At 42.8% G+C, this 21,871-nt stretch overlaps 1 protein-coding gene across 1 annotated transcript in view; it reads right to left on the bottom strand.

Annotated features, from left to right (window-relative positions):
* Window positions 1-10,119: 10,119 nt before the first annotated feature.
* The window catches only part of PLXDC2 (plexin domain containing 2), an 804,296-nt gene continuing 792,544 nt past the window's right edge, over window positions 10,120-21,871 (bottom strand). Inside the window, exons 13-14 of the mRNA XM_082259441.1 lie at window positions 17,922-18,082; window positions 10,120-11,105 (exon numbers count right to left, since the gene is read on the bottom strand). Of these exons, the coding sequence (XP_082115567.1) occupies window positions 10,989-11,105; window positions 17,922-18,082 (278 nt within the window). The 3' untranslated portion in view covers window positions 10,120-10,988. The remainder of the gene's footprint in view (window positions 11,106-17,921; window positions 18,083-21,871) is intronic.

The following is a 21,871-nucleotide window of genomic DNA, read 5'->3' as shown; positions in this document are numbered from 1 at the left end:
ACTGCATTGGAGGCACGCATGCTGATCTCTGCATTGGGGACATGTATACTGGTCACTGCATTGGAGGCACGCACGCTGATCTCTGCATTGGGGACATGTATACTGGTCACTGCATTGGGGGCATGTATACTGGTCACTGCGTCACTGCATTGGGGGCACGCACCCTGATCTCTGCATTGGGGACATGTATACTGGTCACTGCATTGGGGGCATGTATGCTGGTCACTGCATTGGGGGCATGTATGCTGGTCACTGCATTGGGGGCATGTACGCTGATCTCTGCATTGGGGACATGTACGCTGGTCACTGCATTGGGGGCATGTACGCTGGTCACTGCATTGGGGGCATGCACGCTGGTCACTGCATTGGGGGCATGTACACTGATCTCTGCATTGAAGGGGGCATGTACGCTGGTCACTGCATTGAAGGGGGCATGTACGCTGGTCACTGCATTGAAGGGGGGGTACGCTGGTCACTGTGCATTGAAAGGGGGCACGCTGGTCTCTCTGCATTGAAAGGGGGCACTCTGGACTCTCTGCATTGAAAGGGGGCACGCTGGTCTCTCTGCATTGAAAGGGGGCACACTATACCTTAATTACTGAAGGCCCCTTTCACACTTTTGCGACCTCAAAGTCACGCAATTTTTTACAGCGTTTTTTGCAGCAAAGCAATGCCTATTACATTTTTCTGTTTGCGCCCCCCCCCCCCCCCAAAAAAAAATTTGAGCACCAGCCGCCACTGTGTGAACCTCTGGAATATGTGTCTGTGAGACAGTGGGTATTGCAGAAATTTCTTTACCAGTAAGACCTGGTAGAGTGGATATTGTAAATGGTTCTTGTGTTCAATACAGCACATGGGGAAAGCTGTTTTGGTGCACACTGGGTTAATGTTACATAGTTAAAGTGGAACTAAAAGGATTCTTATTTACCTTTCTTCTAACTGTCCTCATTCCTTGTCTACATCGGTATCTTCTTCTGTGTTCTGGTCTTCGGCCATCTTCATTCGCTGGTGCACTTTTCCTACCACTATAACTAATGACAGGGCACTATTCCTTCCACTGACACCAGCGATGGGACACTATTCCTCCAACTGACACCAATAATGGGACACTATTCCTCCCATTGACACAAATGATTGGACACTATTCCATCCACTGACACCAGCAATGGGACACCAATCCTTTCATTGTTGCCAATGATGGGGCACTATTCCTCCCACTGAAACCTACGATTGGACACTATTCCTCCCACTGACACCAATGATGGACACTAATCCTCCTACTAAAACCAGCGATAGGACACTACTCCTCCCACTGACACCAATGATGGTGCATATTCCTCCCACTGACACCAGAAATGGGGCAGTCTTCCACCCACTAATACCAATGATGGAGCACTATTCTTCCTCTGACACCAATGATGGAACACTATTCCTAATCCTGACACCAATAATGGTGCACTATTTATTCTATATGGAGCCAGTTCACACATCTCTGCGGCGACTGCAGATTGCACAGGGGTCCTGGGCGTCATTGGCTCAGTTTCAGGTCCAAATTCAGGCAACAATTTGGGCCTGATTTGTTCCTGAAACGGAGAACAGGAACGCACTGGACCCCTGCTGTGAGCCGCATCTGATGTAAGTGTGAACCCATTCTAATACCAATGATGGCACACTATTCCTCCCACTGACACCAATGATGGCGCACTATTCCTCCCACTGACACCAATGATGGCCACTATTCCACCCACTGACAACAAAGATGGTGCACTATTCCACCCACTGACACCAATAGTGAGGCACTATTCCCCCACTAATATCAATGATGGTGCACTTTTCCTCCCACTGACACCAATGATGGTGCACTATTCCTCCCACTGACACCAATGATGAGGCACTATTCCTCCTACTGACATCAATGACGAGGCACTATTCCTCCTACTCACACCAATGATGAGGCACTATTTCCCCCACTGACACCAATGATGGGGCACTATTCCTCCTACTGACACCAATGATGAGGCACCATTCCTCCCACTGATACCATTAATGCGTCACTATTCCTCCCACTGACACCATTAATGGGTCACTATTCCTCCCACTGACACCATTAATGGGTCACTATTTCTCCCACTGACACCATTAATGGGTCACTATTCCTCCCACTGACACCAGCGATGGGGCACTATTTCTCCCACTGATACCAATAATGGGTCACTATTCCTCCCACTGACACCAGCGATGGGGCACTATTTCTCCCACTGATACCAATAATGGGTCACTATTCCTTCCACTGACACCAATAATGGGTCATTATTCCTCCCACTGACACCAATGATGAGGCACCATTCCTCCCCCTGATGTCAATAATTGGTCACTATTCCTCCCACTGGCACCAACGATGAGGCTCCATTCCTCCTCCTACTGACCACAGGTGTTCTGTTGTTTTTTAATGAAAGTCAGTAAACTGGCCCTTTGTTTAGGAAGTGTGGAGACCCCTGATCTAAACCTGTAGGTTAAACACCATCTATTTAATTAGTAACAGAATGCTTCCTACAGGAATTTTACATTCTTAGTTTGCCAAGCATTTTTTCAAGGTTTACTGGGCCCGTTTGGTCATAAAACAGAATGTTCAGTATCCTCTAAACACAACATACTTCTGCAGAGGTGACCTGTCAATTTCCCGCATTTCCAAAACAAATTCATCTTCCTGAGAAAAACAGCCAGAGTAAGACAGATGCTGCCTTCCCCCCGGCATTGGTCATGGATCCACATTACTGTCACAGCATGTCACCATCCTATAAATGAAATTATGTGCTTTCAAGGGATGTTAATTTATGTACAGCCGGCTACAAGTCTTACTTTGACTAAGTGAATACATTAGCCACATTTAAAGCACATTTTCTGATCGCTCAGGAAAGTAAACAAGTGATAAGATGCCATACCGGAAGCAAAGCTTTGAACCCCCCAGGGCCGTGTACACGGGCTGATGTGTGTTACGCCAGCTAAGTAGCATCTGTGAAAAGAAATGATTTTCCTTTTTATGACTTATGCATCATATTTGTGGTTACGTTTCTTCTCTGTGTTTCCTGAAACTCTTTCCTTTCCGCAAGCATAGGAATTTAATAAAAAGTCAGAAACCTGAGGAAGGTAAAGAATGTTAAAAGGTTATTTACTTTAAAGTTAAAATCCCGCTAAATTAGGGTGACCAGGAGTCCCCGACTCCCCGGATCCCTGGGACGGTTCCCGGACTGAGGACACTGTCCCCAGACCAAAGTCTTTCCCTGGTTTTATCCCCGGAATCAAGGCCATAAGGGTAGCCAGGACATCCCAAGCTGGCTGAGAAACAGCCTGGCGCCTTGGATGCCGACGCCCTCTGCTGGATGATCTCACAGGTGCTCCTGCTGCTGTTCAGTGGAGTAGAGGCAGAGCCAAAAATTGACTGTGTGGAGGGCTGAGAACGGGAGACGAGCATGAGCAGATGGGGGGGGGGGATCTGTTTGTACACAGGTGAGGGCAGAGGGGGAGGAGAGAGAGAGAGTTTAGCTGTTGTGGGGGAAGGGATAAGAGGTGGCTGCAGGGCCGGCCTTTGGGGTGTGCGAGCTGTGCGGCTGCACAGGGCGCCATGGGCAACAGGGGCGCCGTGCAGCCATCAAAGCTCGCATTCAGTTACTCACAGGACGAGACTTGTCTGACGAGTCACAGCAGGCGCTGCCAGGGCAAGTCCCCCTGCCCTGGGGCTGGCTGAAGATAAACACAGCATCGTGGCACCTGAAAAAAAAAATGGCCACGGCCGGCCCGATGGGTACACTGTGCATGCGCCCCGCCACTTGGGAAAGCCTGTACACGCTTGGCTATTCTCGAGCAGACCCAAGGCGCCTCATCAAATGGTTAATGAGACCCCTCCGCAGGCCCTGCATCTCCTGTACCATGCCCGCAGCACTGCCTCTCCTGTACCATGCCCACAGCCCTGCATCATGCCCGCAGCTCCCGGAATCTCCTGTGCCATGCCCGCAGCCCCTGCATCTCCTGCACCATGCCCTCAGCCCCTGCACCATGCTCTAATAAAATGTATATCCTTTTTCCCACAAATAGAGCTTTCTTTTGATGGTATTTGATCACCTCTTCACTTCACTTATTTTTTTGTGCTGTAAACAAAAGAAGACCAACAATTTTGAAAAACAAAAAAAAAAAAAAATCAATATTAAATAATTTCTGCTATAAAACATATCCAATAAAAAAATGTAAAAATCACATTTCTTCATAAATTTAAACCAATATGTATTCTGCTACATGCTTTTGGTAAAAAAAATCCCATTAAGCTTATATTGATTGGTTTGTGCAAAAGTTATAGCGTCTACAAACTATGGGATATATATACTGGATGGTAATTTGACAGGCATGTGGATGCAGGTGTATGGCCAGGTGTAGATTGACAGTGTGTATTTGGGACCACTTACCCACACCGATCAAATAAGGACCTGTGGCTGTGCTCATACAGCTGCTGCATCCTCCTAGAGTAACAGATGGTTCCAATTTTTCCAATTGATGGTTTACAATTTTTTTTAATGATTTTTAAAAATGTTTGTAATTTTTTGTTACATTTGATAAATTTTTTTTTATGTTCTTTTTTTTTTTTTTTTTTTAAGACAAAGCTGTTGGGACGGCTTGAATAAAATATCAGGGGTCTAAATAGACCCCTAACACCTCACCTTTGAGACAGAGAAAGGAATTGAAGACACTTCAATTTCTCAGCTGCACTTAAGATGAATGAACAGGAGATAGAAACTCCTGTTCATTCAAAAACTGAGCTATGCTTCAGTTTTGAATGGACACAGAAGCAATCAGTACCAATCACTGACTGTGTTCAGCAAATGATTACTTATAGAAACCTTTGCCACTCTAACCCTTCTCTTCACTATTCTGCTACTGACCACCTCTTTAACAAAATCTCTCCCCTGTCCTGTCCTGACCTGGCAACCCTGGCAAACTGAAAACACCGGAAATCTTAAGAGACATTGCCGTGCTCTTGAACAACTATGGTGTAAAACCAAATCCCTGCTGGACTTCACCCTATATAAATCTGCCCTCTTAAAATACAATTCCTGCCTCCATGCTGCCAAACAAACCTATTTGTCTCTCCAATTAATACCCTGTCATCTAGTTCTCGTTGGCTCTTCTCTACCTTTAACTCTCTGCTTTGTCCCCTGTCCCCTCTACTCACTAACTCACTCACTACCCAAGAGATTGATGGTTACTTCAAAGACAAGATTGATGCAATACATGAGGACACCTCCACTGTACAGTTATCTTTCCCACTTAACATACCTTGTTTAACAGGTAGCACTCTCCTCTTTTGAATTGGCTACTACTGAAGAGGTTACAAAACTTTTCTTCAGGTGCCAACCTAACCAATTGTCCCCTGGATCTGGTTTCCTCACAATTACTACAGTCACCCTCTTATTTTATCCAATGCTCCTTCGCTCACATCTTCAATCTCTCCCTCTCTACTGACACCTTCCCCTACCCTCTAAAGCAGAGATCTCCAAACTATGGCGCTCCAGCCGTTGCGGAAATACAGGTCCCATGAGGCATTGTAAAACACTGCATTTCACAGCCATGACTAGGCATGATGGGAATTGTAGTTCCTAAACAACTGGAGGGTCATAGTTTGGAGACCCCTTCTCTAAAGCATGCACAGATCACCCCCATACTTAAAAAGCCATCACTGGACTCCATCAATCTGTACAACTTAAGACCCATTTCATTGCTCCCATTCAGCTCTTAACATTTGGAATGCTTAGCATCTACCTCATTGAAAACAACCTTCTTGATCCCTTACAGTCTGGCTTTCACTTGCAGCACTCCACAGAAACTGCCCTACTAAAACTCACTAGCGATTTACTAACTGCCTCACCAATGGCCACTACTCCATAATCTTGCTACTAGAGCTCTTTGCAGCCTTTGATACTGTTGACCACCTGCTCCTTGTCGAAATACTCCACTCCCTTGGCCTCCAACATTCTGCTCTATCGTGGTTCTCCTCCTACCTATCTCAGTGCTCCTTTAGTGTTACCTACACCTCTATCTCCTCCTCTCAACTTCCTCTTTCTGTAGGGGTTCCCCAAGGCTTTGTTCTTGGACTGCTTCTCTTCTCTATCTATACCTCCTCCTCTGGTTACTTGATAAGCTTTCAACACCATCTCTACGCTGATGACACCCAAATCTATCTGTCTACTCCTCACCTAACTCCTGCAGTCTCCTCTCACATTACTAACTTACTAACTGACATATCAGCATGGATGGCGCACCACTTCCTTAAATGAATCTCTCTAAAACCAAGCTGATAATATTCCCCCCCCACCCGTGCCTCCCTCCATGACTTTTCCATCAAAATAATGCAACCATCAATTTCTCCCTTCATGCAAGGGTACTAGGTGTAATCCTAGGCTCTGACCTGTCCTTTCAGCCCCAAATCAGTCGTTGTCAAAATCTTGTAGACTTTACCTCCATAACATCTCTAAAATTCACCCCTTTTTAACTAATGAAACCACCGAGCTACTCATTCACTCCTTTGTTATCTCTCACCTTGACTATTGCAACTCCCTTCTCATAGGCCTACCTCTCCATAGGCTATCCCCTCTTCGGTCATCATGAACACTGCTGCCAGACTCATCTACCTTACCAACCACTCAGTGTCTGCTACCCCTCTCCGCCAATCCCTACACTGGCTTCTGATTGCCCAGTGAATTACAATCAAAATTCCTACAACATACAAAGCCATTCATAACTCCTCCCATGCTCATCTCCAAGACTTCTCCAGAGCCTCTCCCATCCTCTGGAACACTTTACCTTAATCTGTCCAGCTATCTCCTACTCTGGTTGCTTTTAGGCAATCCCTTAAAGCTCATCTATTCAAGGAGCCAATCATGTCTCCAACTAATCTTTTATCATTTCCATCAGTGCATCCCCCACAGTTATAACCTTTTGTACCGCTTGCCCCACCCTCTTAGATTGTAAGCTCTTATGAACAGGGCCCTCTTAACCCTCTTGCATTTTATTGTATTGTAACTTTACTGTCTCTCTTTTTATATTGTAAAGCGCTGTGTAAACTGTTGGTGCTATATAAATCCTGTATAATAATGATAATAATAATAATAATTCCCTAAAGGAAGGGGCCAGTGAATGACATACACCAGGGCTTCCCAAACTTTTTTGGGCCGAGACCCACTTCTATATACAGTTATTTTTCGAGACCCACTTGCTTGTAATTGAATATTGTAAAGCGCTAAGGGAGGAGGATGTTAAAATAGAAATATCAATCAATTTATTTTTGAATACACTTAATATTTAAATAAATATAAGGCTATATAGCACTCACCCTCCTTCCTCTCCCAGCGGTCCATAGTGAAGGTGAAGCCCCTGTTTGCCCTCTCCAGGGCCCATCACACCTCACCCAGAGTCTCCATGATGAGGAGCTCTATGCTGGTCTTGGTGTCCTGGCTCTTCTCCTTCAGATCCTCTACTGGGGTCACAGAAGCTGCCATGAACTCCTGACACCGCCAGGCCACCTGGTCCTCCTATGACACCAAGGCTGTTGTCTCTGTTCGCTATAGCTGTGAGAATCCTGCCGCCAGTCTAGCCACCACCGCTGCTGCCAGCAGGACCAAGGAGCTGGCTCTGCACCCCATGAACATATCCTACATAACAGCCAACATACGTACTCACTGATGCAAGTATCCTCCTCGCGGGAAATGCAGATCAGTCTCCATTAACTGCGTGGGCGGGGTCCTGAATCCATCGCAATCTGACTGCTCTGGCTCTCTGTAATTTGCACGGGCTCGCACAGCACAATTTAAGCAGGCCCGCTCTCAGTGATTTCTGGCTCTTCGCGACCCACTCAAATGCAGCTCGCGACCCACCAGTGGGTCCCGACCCACAGTTTGGGAACTCCTGACATACACTATATTGTAAAAAGTATTGGGACGCCTGCTTTTACACGCACATAAACTTTAATGGCTTCCCAGTCTTAGTCAACTCTTCTGGAAAGGCTGTCCACAAGGTTTAGGAGTGTGTTTATGGGAATGATTGACCATTCTTCCAGAAGCACATTTGTAAAGTCAGGCACTGATGTTGTATGAGAAGGCCTGGCTTGCAGTCTCCGCTCTAATTTATTCCAAAGGTGTTCTATCCGGTTGGGGTTAGTGTAGTATGGTAAGCAACGGGTTAAGTTGCTGTCTGCAAAATGATACAATTATGTATATGTCTGGGAGCTGGGTGTGGCTGAAGTTAGTTGCATGCTGATGTGCAGTGAATAAAGAAGCAACCTGTAAGAAGCCTGTCTGTGTTAATACACTACATTTTGGCGACGAGGATGGCTAGCTTTCTGGATTTACCGGCTATCGGACCGTTTGATGTGTCTGGAGACCACACTAGTCTCTCACAGCGCTGGGACAAATGGAAGAAGGGATTTCAGCTCTATGTTATAGCCACAGGAGTGACTGCACCTGCTCAGAAGAGAGCCATGCTGCTGCACCTAGCTGGACCTCAAGTTCAGGACATTTTTGAAACCCTGGGAGCAACAGGGGAAGATTCAGACTATGAGACAGCCATGAATAGACTGAGTGAGTACTTTGAGCCAAAGAAAAATATTCCCTATGAAAGATATAAGTTTAGACAGGCTGTGCAAGAACCGGGAGAAACCACAGACAGTTATGTGACTAGGCAACTCTATGCAGGCCAGTCAAGTTCCCCAACTCCCCAGTCAAGTTCCCCAAGCCCAAACTCACTCATCCATGTCTATGGACCTTGCTTTGTGCACTGGAACGCAGTCATGTTGGAACAGGAAGGGGCCATCCCCAAACTGTTCCCAAAGTTGGGATCATAAAATTGTCCAAAATGTATTGGTATGCTGACATCTTAAGAGTTCCTACCATGAACACCCCCCCCCCCCATCATACAGAAGGACCTGTGGTACCCCCTTATCGGCAGCCCTGCCTGGTTATGCTGCATACCACCACCCCTCTAGCAGAAGCTGTCCTCTGGTAACATTACAGTGTTACACAGTACTGAGAGCTATGCTGAACTGTCCTATGCTGCAATGTGCTAACTGTTCATTCACTGTGACTATTTTAACTGTGAGCAATATTATAAAGTTTTATTGTGTCGACGCCTAAATGTGTGCGTTGACCCCCCTGAGCAGGTACATTGGACAGATCCCATTTACATGGTGGACATTTCTATCTATATTCTATTCTCATAATATGAAGAATATAACAGTAGGATACAAAATACATAAAGGTGGGCAGGAACAGAGTAGAAAATTATGGCAAGAGATCTAACTACTGGAATCAAAAACACTTAGGCCCCTTTCACACAGGTGGACTGTTCAGATCCGTCTGTCCGTTTTTTCAGGCGGATCTGAACGGATGCCCCATGCATCTCTATGGGGCATCGCATGTCAGCGGAGACATGTCCGCTGACATCCGATCCGATCTGTCAAATCCGGATGGATGGAAACCCTATTTTCCATCCGTCTGGCGGATCGGATGAGAACGGACAAACGGTCTGTTCTCATCCGATTCCCTCATAGAGAAGAATGGGGACCTGACAGTTCTGTCCCTGAAAACAGTGCGGAGACAGAGCTGCCATCTGCCTGCTCAGCGGGGGATCGGTGGATTGATCCCCCACTGAGAAAAACAGAGTCTGCCAACGGACTCCCTATGTGAAAGGGGCCTTAAACTCAGTAAATTATTCTACATTTGTAACTAAAATGCTTCTTTCTGACTATTTTAACATCCTGTACATTTTAATTAGATGATAATAGTGTGAGTTTTTGAGTATTGTAGAAAAAAGAAACTGGGCTGGGATGACACTACTTAGTCTAATCAAATAATCTGTGTTGTCAGACTTAAGAAAGTTAAACGCTGAGCGTGATTCTGACAGATCAACTTGTATTTTTTCTGTACTTGTAGAGTCTTTAAATGGATAAAACATGGAACTGCATATTTCTTTTTTTATTTTGCCTTGACATACAATTTAAGTATTTGCATTGAAACAAGAAAACCCAGACTGATGTATTACAATTTAAAGAACTCTCTTCCCCACAAAAAGCATCAGATATTTAATTATTTATCAAATATATTGCTTTATTCATCCTAGGCATACTTATTACACAGGACAGGAACATAGAGCCCCTTAAATCCTTCCTCAGGACCATGGATAGCGTCATTACACCAAAGAGAGTGACCACACAGCTGCCTTCTTGCCTCTCTGGCACTTTGAACATTTGAAAACATTACCTGGTAATGGTTATCCCACATTCAATCACAAACCTATATGACTACAATCTTGATGACCACTAGAGATTACCTGTGGGACAATTTAGTTTTAGACATCAATAAAAAAAAGAGATATCACTTTGGCCACATTTGTAATATGCAGGAAAAGCACAATACGTAGTAGACAGCAAAGAGCCATTTATTATTTTGTATATGGATCATTGATGCCTATGTGCACCCTTATAGAAATATTTAAAAAAAATCACAAATCTAGAGCCACACATTTGCCATTCTCCTCAGTATGATCATTTGGCATTTATCTGTTCATTTGCAATTTTTATGCTGCACAAGCTTTCGTCAATGTGAGCTGTACAAAATGCACAAGCCATAGGAACATTGTTGTATGGAGAGCTCCTGTTAGTGCACAGGTTTGTACGGAGTCTCTTTTGTAGCCAGTAGAAGAGTCCTTTAACTACTGTTGTCCAGTTACAATGCCCAGGACGTACTACGTATTTCCACCATAGGAAGATGACCGTGAGTGTCCTGTATATTTCAGAGAGTGAAGAAATCTTTCTTCTTGATCGGTGATCATGAGAAGCTCTCTGTCTCCGGATAGGTAGCTCACAGCACTTTTTTTCCTGGAAAATATATGTAAAATTTATGGGTCTGACACCAGAAACCAGTACTGATGTAATGTTCCACACACAGGACTCAGCATTGCTCTGATACAATGAAGCCTTCTTTTTCGCCAACAGGTTCTACTTCAGCGTAAGCGGGATGTCCAGATCCTCTCCGGAACTTCATAGCCGGCCACCGACTGGGACGTCGCTGTCAAGATACAACATTACATCTTTTAAATGAGAACTTCAATAAATGTCATGTTCATGCATAGACTTATACTTCCTGTCCACCTTGGCCAATTGGCACTTGATGTCGCCCTCTAACTCTAAATGTCTGGCAAACCTTAAGCTGACCATACACTTGTAGAATTTTGAATTTATTTTTTTTTTTTTCAAGAACTTACTTTCCATTTTCTGTTAGTTAGTGGGGTCAAATTGATATTAGTTTTCCAATGCTGGAAATTTTAAAGGAGCAGGATGGAAAACAAAGTTATTAAAATGTGATTTTTTTTTAAAAAGTTAAAAATCAAATGTTAAAAGCAAACATCTTTAAGTTTCGTCAAGTCATCAAATTATTATACGAATGTTTGTATGACGTTTGATCGAAAATCTACAAGTGTATACCTAGCTTTAGAATTACACTTAAAAAAAAATCACATGTCCTATCCATGCAAGGCATGCTCAAGCTGGAGGCAGAGGCTGAAAGAGACATATTGGTCACTCTATGTGTGTACAACTAGAACCAGCAACTTGAAGAGCATACGGATACTCTACTTTGCAGTATAATTCCATGTGATGGCCCCAAAGTGGGGTACACAGTACATTATTCCACTGACAAATTTTATTAAAAGCAAGAATTACTTGTGTGGCATGGGCAGGATGGAGGTCTAGAACCTTTTTATATGGAAAAGTTTTACTGATGTGTATTTGGTTATGTGCCAACCCAGGCACCTATGCTGCCCTAAGTGGGCTTAAAACTCCATTCCTGGGTTGTCTAAGCCTCAGGGTTGACTAACCTCCAGCCTCTCCTTTTAAAGATGAAACTACAAATTATGATTATTATTATTACTGTTATTATGCATAGGAAAGCCTCTGTCGAAGTCCAGAAGGCAAGCGTGGGAGGAGATCAAGAGGGAACTAGAGAGCAGGAGGTCTTGGAAGGAGTGAAGAGAACAGTTTGGTTGGTATTTTGAGATGAGGTTGGTGATGCAACATGGAGCAGATTCATTGATGGCTTTTTAAGTTAGTTTTTTTTTCATGGGTGAGTGAATGCCAATAGAGGGATTTGCAGAGAGGGATAACAGACACCAAATGGCTGGCAAGGTGTACAAGTCTGGCAGCAGCGTTTATGATTAGATTAGTTTCATTGTAGCTTGAAAACTAAAATGTTTAATTAAACTAAATGTAACTTAGGACAGAAATTATCCCTTGATCAGGCTGATTATTCTTCCACAAGTCTTTGTCTGTCCTGGGTTTTTGGTAAATGTACAATGGCAAGCTTTTTTTTCCTATAGTGCAGTTGTCCTGAGTATGTTTCCCACTATTGTCTGTATGTGTGTTTTTGATGGGCAAACAGTTAGTCCAGTCCAGTCATTCTAATCCCCAATGCCATTTCTCAGGTTCTTTGGATCTTCTGTTGAGTCTAAAGGCTGTTTTAAATACTATGGCTGGATTTATGCTGGACCTGCTGGATAATACAAATATACTGAGGAATAGACTATCAGCGAATTTTATACTTTTAGTCTGTATGTTCTCCCTGTGTTAGAGAAGCCATAGATGATTACAATTTCTTTCCTTCCAACATAGGTGGAAGGAAAGAAATTCTCCCAATTCCCCCATCAACACAGTCAATGCTGATGGGGGAATACCTGCCACAGCACTATTGTGTTCTGCCGGTGAGGAGCCTTCCCAGCAGGCAGACCACAATGATTACTGCTAGTGACCATAGCCACCAGCAGGCTGGTTTTACCTAAGTCGATCGATGTATTGGCTTGGGCGCAACCAGCCTGCCCGTGAATGGGTTAAATCTCGGTTGGTCCCTGCTGAAACGGCCAAGATTTGATCCATCTATGGCCAGCTTTAGTGTGGGTTTCCTACTGATGCTCTGGTTTCTTCCAACAAACAAAAACATATTGAACACCACTGTGCATCCAAACTTACCCTGGTGTGTTTAGTAGACTGTGAAATGGATATAGATTGTAAGCTCATTTGAAAACAGGGACTGATGTAAATGGCTTAGTATTCTCCAGAGCTATAAAAATAAAACCCTATATATTTCAATTTACACAAACTAAATGCATCCCAGGTGCAAAGAAAATGTGTACAAATTCTATGGTCACATTCCCACCAGCCCACAAGCTAACACTGTCAGCATTTGGGCTTGTGCACCCGCACAGATGTCAAATTGGGAGCAGCAGCTGTGTCCGTGCAGCCACAGTGTCCCAAATGCCATGAATGGAACTGTGTGCGTGCAGATACACCAAACACCTATGCATCCCTGTGTAGGCAAACATGGCCCTCGCACGGGTGTATGCTGTAGTATGCCCGTGTGAATTTCCTAGTCCTTTATTCTTTGCTGCTGGCATTTAACTACGTAAGAAGTGTAGTGTATCCCAGCCTCAGAAATCTCCTTTCCTCTTAGGATCTGGGTGATTACATACATACAGTATATGTTTCTTTTTAACATCAGCTAACTTTATTGTTTTTGCTTTCTCTCTCCATTTTAAGCACATTTCTACATTACAGGCACAGCAACGTATTGCTCTTTTATTCATTTATAAAACTAACTATAGAGTAGAAATGGAGATCGTCTTCTAAACAGAGCGCTGCCGCTCCGGGTCTCTGGAGTGCCGTGTGATCAACATTCTGCCAAGGTTGTCATTCTCACTGAGACTTGACAGATATTTAATAAGTCATTGTGAAGGCAGATAGAAACCCCTTTATCCGACAAAAGACTGATTTGATGTTCATGAAAGAAACATGTCTCTGTACAGTACGCCAGTGGAGGAGACTAAACAGGAATAAATGTTTATGGTATTAGAAGAACGCTGGCAAGGCACAGAATGTAACATTCGGACAACATTTGAGATCAAGCAAACCAGCTTCAGTTTAGGGGATTATGTCTTCTTTCATCTAAAATGTACAGTACGTTGTTTATAACTATGGATTTGTTTTAGGCGAAGAACTCCCTTCCACTGAAAACAGAAAACAATAAAATGGATGCCTTAGTGTCGGAGAGCTTTCACATTCTGGACTGTTACACAGCTAGTAGTATTGGTAAACCTGAACTCCAGCATTCCCTTTAAGCCTAGTACAAATGGGCCGAATTTCAAGTGGCATCAGCTGATTCAATAGAAACCAGCCAACTTTTGGCCCTTGTGTACTGCAGCTGGTCCGACAGAAGCCTTCTGTCGAAGGGGCATGACCGAAAAAGATATGCTAATCAGCTCCAGATAAGCGCTCTCAGCCAATGGCTCTCAGTCCTCCCTGTCAGAACACAATAGCACAGCAGGGGAGATCGCTATACTAACATCAGATAGTTAGTAAAGCGGCTCCTTCTGAGCTATCCATTTTTTCTTTGTTTAACCCGCTGGGTTTAAGGAAAAAAAAAACCTAGTAGTGTATACTAGGCTTTAGTCTTGCACAGTTGTACAGACTCCACTCTTGTACTGAAATTGCTTACTTTCACTTCATCCCAGATAGCAAGGATAACTTTCCACAAATTTGTGGCAGTGTTGAATTGTAAGTCTGTTAACTTGCTGCACATTTTCACTGGTAAGTTGTACACTTGCAGAGCACTTGAAGCACAACTTCTAGTAGACACGTTTCCAATTTGTAGCAAATTTGCGTGGCAAGTCTCTAGAAACAGCAACGTTGCAGTGGTGAGTCTACAGCAAGAGCTCTGCAAGTCTACAGCATCAAAATTCAGTCACAGTGACCCTGGTGGTGGGATGACTATAGCACAACATAACTGAACCAGAAGTTGCACAATGTTTGCACTTGAAGCAGAAGTTCTAGTTGTCTTTTTAGCTGTAGTACTGTCTTCTAGGAATGGAGAGGCTGGGCAGAAAGGGCAGGCAAAGTCAGACACTATTGAAGAAAACCCATGATAGCCCCTTAGCTGTATTAACTCCCGCTGCACCACTTACAGTGATGGGGAGAGGCATGGATGGAGGAGGACTTAAGACTAAAAGAAGAGGCATCTGCATAAGAGACACATCCTATTGGCTGTAGCTTATGTCCTTTGTGCTGATTTTTTAGTTTTTTTATTTTGGCTGTACTTAGCCGTTGATAGTCCTAGAACACAAAATGTTGGGTATGCCTTATAGATGAACTAAATCAGTTAAATGTAAAGAAGGGTTTCGAAGACATCTAAGAAGATAAGTGCCTTTTTAAACTGCCTTGAACAACAGCATAGCAGACAATGCAGAGGAGTTGAAAGTTGGAAAGAGGTATGAGCTGTGCTGTCCTCTCCTCCATCACCTCACATCAACTTAGTGGCCAGAAGGAAGTGGAAATGACTAAGTGTAGATGGAAGCCTGAAAAAGTGGTTGAAGGAGGTAAGAGATGGTTTGAGGAAGGGCTGTCTGAGTCCCTGGTATTGTTCCTGTCATTGCCAATTTATAACTCGTATATTGCCACCATTGCCTATTTGTTGCCTATGTTATTAAGAACTCCTACTAGTCCTAGGAAGGACACCATCTTCATGGACTTTGCATGTTATCCTTGTGCTTACCTGGGTTTCTTCCAAATACTCCAGTTTCCTCCCAAACTCCAAATACATGCTGGTAGGTTAATTGTCTTTTTTCCAAATTGACCCTAGTATGTGTGTATGCATGTTAGATATTGACCTTAGGTTGTAAGCTCCATTGAGATCAGGGTCTGACGTAAATGTACAGAAAGAAAGGCCCGGATTCTAATAAGCAAAACAATAGATGAAGGGCCGACATAACAGGGGTTAAAGGGGCTGGGAAAGGTCAAATAAAGTTAAGGTTGATATAGTAGGTAAAGAGAATTAGTTGGATTGGGAAAAGTTTGGGAACGGAGGAGTTTGGGAGGAAGGATTGAGTTAATAGAGGAGGTGGTCTTCAGTTGGAGGACAGACAGCATGGAGCAGCTTCCCACCCTCCCACCCTAGATTTGGTGGTTGATATGCCGTGTTGGGTATATAAAGTGGTGAGAAGCTAGGTATGGAGTTTGGTGGGGTGCAAGGTCCTTTTAGGTTAATATGGGCTCAAAAGGTACCCGAGTTGTCTCCGAGCCGGTGGTTTTGCGGCTGGAGGCCTGAGAAGTGGCACGTAGGCACTGTCCTTTGGTTTTGATGCCTTTTAGGACTTTGTGGCTCCATTTTCTTTATGCACTGTGTATTCATGTTATGTTATTTATCATTATTATTTGTGATTTATGTTTTGGTTAATAAAAGGCTGCTATAGCCAATTAACTCCAATCTGTGGTATGTTGTTTTATTCTAATGGGTGGGGGCATTGGTATAGCAGAATTTCACAAGTCATAATTAATACCTTAGTCATGTAAAGCACTGCAAATATTGTCAGTGCTATATAAATACCTGTAATACATAAAATAAAAAAACTGCATTGCCACCATTTTGCATTGCTGCCTATTTCCTGCCTGTGTACTGCAATGATTACTTGTTTGAGCATTGACATGATTGTCAGTGCATTGCAAGGTCATGCTCATGTACTATTACAATTGCCAGAGTGTAACCCATGCTTAGCCACATTTGTCACATTTGCCTTTGTGTAGCCCACACAGGTCTGTGCATGTAACGACACATTTGTCCATGTGTTGAGGGGCTATCTATATGAGTGCATAACCAAATCAGCCCTGTTTATTATGGGGTCCTTATTAATATAATTTAAACCCCTTACCCACAGGCCCGTCACTATTCAATCATGCCTCTTAAAGAAGAATTTTTACATAGTTACATTGGACCAGCTTGGATATATTCCATACCTGGTCAATGTCCTAGGAAGCTGGAAACCATTGACACTTGCTCTCAGTCTTGTGTCGGGTCTCTGAACACAGGAGGTCAGCTGTTCAGCAAAGACAAAATGCAGAGAATGCTTTTCATTTTCTAAATGAATGCAAAACATTCTCTGATTGGATGAGGTGGGGCGGTGATGTCAAATTTTCTACCTCGTCCAACTTATAGAATGCTTTGCATATTGCTAGACTCACCGGGCTTTACAAGTTTGTTGCACAATTGCAGCAAGTCCGTATTGCATGACTCCAGATAAACTTTCTTTTCAAACATTGTGCTAGTCTGCTGCAAATTCTGGTTGAGTTATGTTGTGCAATATTCATCCCACCAACAGGGGTCACTGTGAATTGCAGAGCTCTTGCTGTAGACTCACCATTGCAACTTTGCTCTTGCTACAGACTTGCCATGCAAATTTGCAACAAATTAGAAAAGCGTAAACAAGAACGTGTGCTTTAAGTGCTCTGCAAGTGTACAAACTGTCAGTGAAAATGTGTAGCAAGTTAACAAGACTACAATTCAACACTGCCACAAAATTGTGGCAATTATCCTTGCTATCTGGGACTGTGTTAACAATGCAGCAGACTGGACACTTGGCATGGGACCAGGAAGCAAGTGAAGATCACTGGAGTAGCGGTGCCTATTACAGGGATTTCCAGCATCCTGGAGCACGTATGGTTTATGCAGTACATAGTAACTATGTAAAAATATACCATGTCTGGAATTATTCTTTAAAACTGGTATTTTGGCTGTACCCCTAAATTGGAACTCTAGTGCAAACTGTTCTAAAATCACAGGCCATTAGGGTTAGGAAGTATGCCTATGCTTGTTGTATACTGCTTCTGGGGCCTAGAAACTCCAAGTCAAACAAAGCACTGATTTGTAATTGTCATTCAGCATGTAAAATTGTACAGACAGATTAACTAGGTTTCAGAAAACCAGAGGTTTGCAGTGCTTTATAACCAGTACTGTAAATGCAATCATTTTGCTAGTGTGAAAATATGATATGAAAGGGAAGCAGATTACCTCAATAAAAAATAGGCTAGCAGATGATGTCGGGTGATGGTACATGTAAATTGTTACAAGGATGGCAGCAGCAACAACGAGGACCAGTATGAGTATCCCTATAATTAATCCCGTGTGCAGCGTGCCGTGCGTCTTCTCCTCCGCGCTGTCATCTGTTGAGGCTACAGTATAAGAAAACATGACAGTATAAAATGAATAACAATACTTTGCTTTCCAAACACTCTGTGCATTTAATCAGTACAAGCCTCAGTCACGCCTTGTATATGAAAGGTATAGGTAATGGAAATTTCTATCCAGAGTCTCATAGTACAACAAAAATGCTGGATGTCTGATGGTGTAATATGAACAAGGGCCAGGTTTGAAGAGCCTGTGTCCATAGGCAAATGCAGTGTGCTTTTGTGCTTTTGACATCATTTTAAGATCCTTCTGAAACAAAATCCAAATTAATTGGCAGGTACAGTTGACCTTCTACTAACTTGTTTCAAGCTGCTTTTTCATTCCCAAAGACATATATGGGAAAAGAAGCAGTTCTAGCACAAACAAGAACCTTTTGACACTTGCCTTCTTAGCTTGGGCCACGTTCAACCTTGAGGGCCATGCAAAGTTGTTGCATGCACCCCTATACCCTCATCAATGACTGTATCCTAATAATTAATATTTACTATTTTTTTCTCACATATGTACAAAAATAAAGTAAATATGCCACAAACCTGAGCAATTAAAGCCCAATTCCAGCATTTTTTAAAAGAAAAAGGTAGCCCATCTGTTGCAAAAATAATAATGCTCCTCTCCTACACTGTCCCCTGCAGACCCAACAATCTGTGATCCAATGCTGGTCCTCTTCCCTGTTGAATGTCATCCAGCCTAATTCAAAACTTCCCATGAGTGCAGGATGTGAAGAACCTGTCACTATTGTGCCATGTACTCATAGTGTAATGATGCAGAGAACATCATTATTTCTGGAATAAAATCTCTGTGTCTCTTGTGCTTACTCAGTTCTTTTTTTTTTTTTGTATAAATTACTATACAAATACTAGTTTTAGTAACAAAAAATATTATATAAATATAAGCTTTTCTTTCAACCTCTAAATTATTGCACTTCCTATTTCCAACACTCAGTAAAATAAAAACTTAGCAGTGGGAAAAAAAAAAAATAAATACCCCACAATCCATTAGCTTTCCATTTTATATTTTCTAATTCCATTAAAGTGTAACGAAAGGCAAAGCCTTTTTTTTTTAAATTTTGGATAGCGTAAGGGAGTGTTATAACTAGGGATCGACCGATTTTCAGCAACACTGATATATCGTGGGCCGATATGCACTTTTCCCAATATATCGGAATCGGCCCCATGAGGTTACCGATATTGCCGATATTTCGGGGAAAGTGCTTGTACCGGAGTGATGTCTGCAGCTAGAGGCTTCACCCCGGTACCGGTGTCCATAGCCGACGGTCGGCTGTCTTGTAATGAAACCGATGCGGCTGAGGAGCCGCTCGGCTGTCATTACAAGGAGCGGGAGGGGACGTCCACCCTCCCGCCACCTTCCGCGGTTCGCCCGGGTCTCCCATCCCACCGGGAGACCCGGGCATCCTACCTCCACCGCTGCCGAAGAGAAGACTCGGGTCTCCATATAAAAAAACCCAAAAGCCAAATTAAGAAAACTGACAGCATTCAAAACAGCCAAACTTGGCGTTTTGAATGCTTTTCAGTGCCATGGAGGGGTTTGGGGTCTTTTAAACACCCAGATCCCTCCACAAGGAGTACCTTTAGAAAAAAAAAAAAAAATGTTTTTTTACATGTCCGTAAATATCGGCCGATATTGGCCAATACCGATATCTGATGACCAAAATAAAAATAAACTTTGTTTTAGTGCACACACTAAATAGCGTTTTTCAATAAATACAAAAGATGAGATTGTGTCAAGTTAAAGGGATTGTAAATGCAGAAGTTTTTTTTTTTTTTATCTTAATGCATTCTTTGAATTAAGTTAAAAAAACTTTCTGTGTGCAGCAGCCCCCTTCAGCCCCCTAATACTTAACTGAGCCTATCTTTCTCCAGCGATGTTGCAGAAGTGACTAAGCTGCCTGGGACTCCCCTCCTCACTGGCGCGATTGGCTCCCACTGCTGTCGATCAAAGTTATTCACCCAATCGGGAGAGAGAGGAGGCGGGGCTGGGTTAGGGCTCCGTGTCTGAATGGACACAGGGGGCTGTGACTCGTCTCGGGTGCCACCATAGCAAGCTGCTTTCTGTGGGGGCACTCAACAGGAGGAAGGGGACAGGAGAGCTGAAGAGGGAACCGAGAAGAGGAGGATTCGGGCTGCTCTGTGCAAAACCAACTGCACAGATGAGGTAAGTATAACACATTTGTTATTTAAAAAAAAAAAAAACTTTACAATCACGTCAATAAATACAAAATATGTTAATCCTTAAAATTGTGTGTGCCTATGAAATGGCAAAAAGAAAAACCCTTACAATACCCAAAATGACCAATAAGCGACCTTTGAAAACTTTTACAACTCATCAATTTAGACTGGTAGCAATGTTTTCTTTCCCTGCACACTTTGTACTAAAAGGTGTCTATATTTTTCATCCCTGAAAGCTGGGAAGTATATATATTTATATATATATCCTAGGTTTTTATGTATTTAGAATACTAAATTGCACCCCATATATTCTTCTATATTACTGTATATATATATATATATATATATAGAGGGATCTCAATATACAAAGGGGGTTTACTACTACACATTCCCTGGGAGGTACATTTTCACAGATCCCCAGTAGAGGGAGTCAAGTTATAGGGCTCCCTATTTATGGTATGCTCACTCTTTTTAAGGTTATTGTCCAATTTGTATACCAGATGGGGTTATGAAAAAATGTACTTATGTGTGTTGTAAATTTAAGTACATATAGTAATTTTTTACTTTTTGAATTTTTTATATAAACAAATGGGATTATGTACATCTGGGTCTATCCAGCATGTGTGAATGGACATGGTGTGGTTGAGTCTAAATTTTCACTTAAAGTTCATCCCCGTCCTCCATTGTGGAGGCGTTCAACCAATCGAATCCATTCCCTCATTATAAATGGAAACCGGAAATGGCGCTTCGTCACTTCCTGAAGACACCAAGTACAGTGAAAAGTATGTCGGAGCGGGGATTCATAACTTCCGGATTCCGGATATATCTTCCTTATGCCTTCTTTTAAACATCAGTAAACAAACCATACTATGAAGCCCTTCTTTGTGTCCCTGGTGGAGTACATTCTTACTTTCTAGTTACAACTCAAGGGGACCATTGGAGCGGAATGGTATGAGCTAAAGAAGCAATCTGGTTTTCTAAAAATCGCATTTTTACCTTTTTTTTAAAAGGGGTCAAACACCTCTGGTGAGTTACCACCTATCCTCTGAGCACCCGTGGTGAAGCAATTCGAAGATTTATGCATCAAGAAGTACTTTATATAATTGGTGTTGGGCACAGTCACATTGGATTCATTTTTGCATTTATTATTTTTAAATATATTATTTTATATGAAATTATTTTTCACTTATATTGTATAGGCAGTCTAAGATGGTCATTTAGAGACATGTATGTTCATTTCTGAGTACACACGGTGAAGCGCCATTACCTTTACCCATTCTTTAAAAAAACAAAAAAAAACAACCAGATGCCAAACTAGAATGATTACTTTGTATTGGTGTTCTGTAGTTATTATACTCAAAAACTCCTCCAATTATTTAGAGCCCTATGTTTACATCTTACTTCAACCACTAAAGTCCTGAAGAAGGGGGCATCTGCAGTCACCTAAATGCTTGGAAATAAGCCTTTAACCTCCCTGGCGGTATGATTATGTCAGGAATTCTGTACCAAAAGCGGTACAATTTTTTTCATGGAAATTTGGCGTTATGTATTATAGGCCTACAATTCTTAGTAATTACTGACTTAAAC

This window comes from Pelophylax lessonae (assembly GCF_965119305.1).
Source record: "Pelophylax lessonae genome assembly, chromosome: 5".
Taxonomy (NCBI): domain Eukaryota; kingdom Metazoa; phylum Chordata; class Amphibia; order Anura; family Ranidae; genus Pelophylax; species Pelophylax lessonae.
The sequence above is the reverse complement of the archived record's forward strand: the minus strand, read 5'-3'. Positions and strand labels throughout refer to the sequence as shown.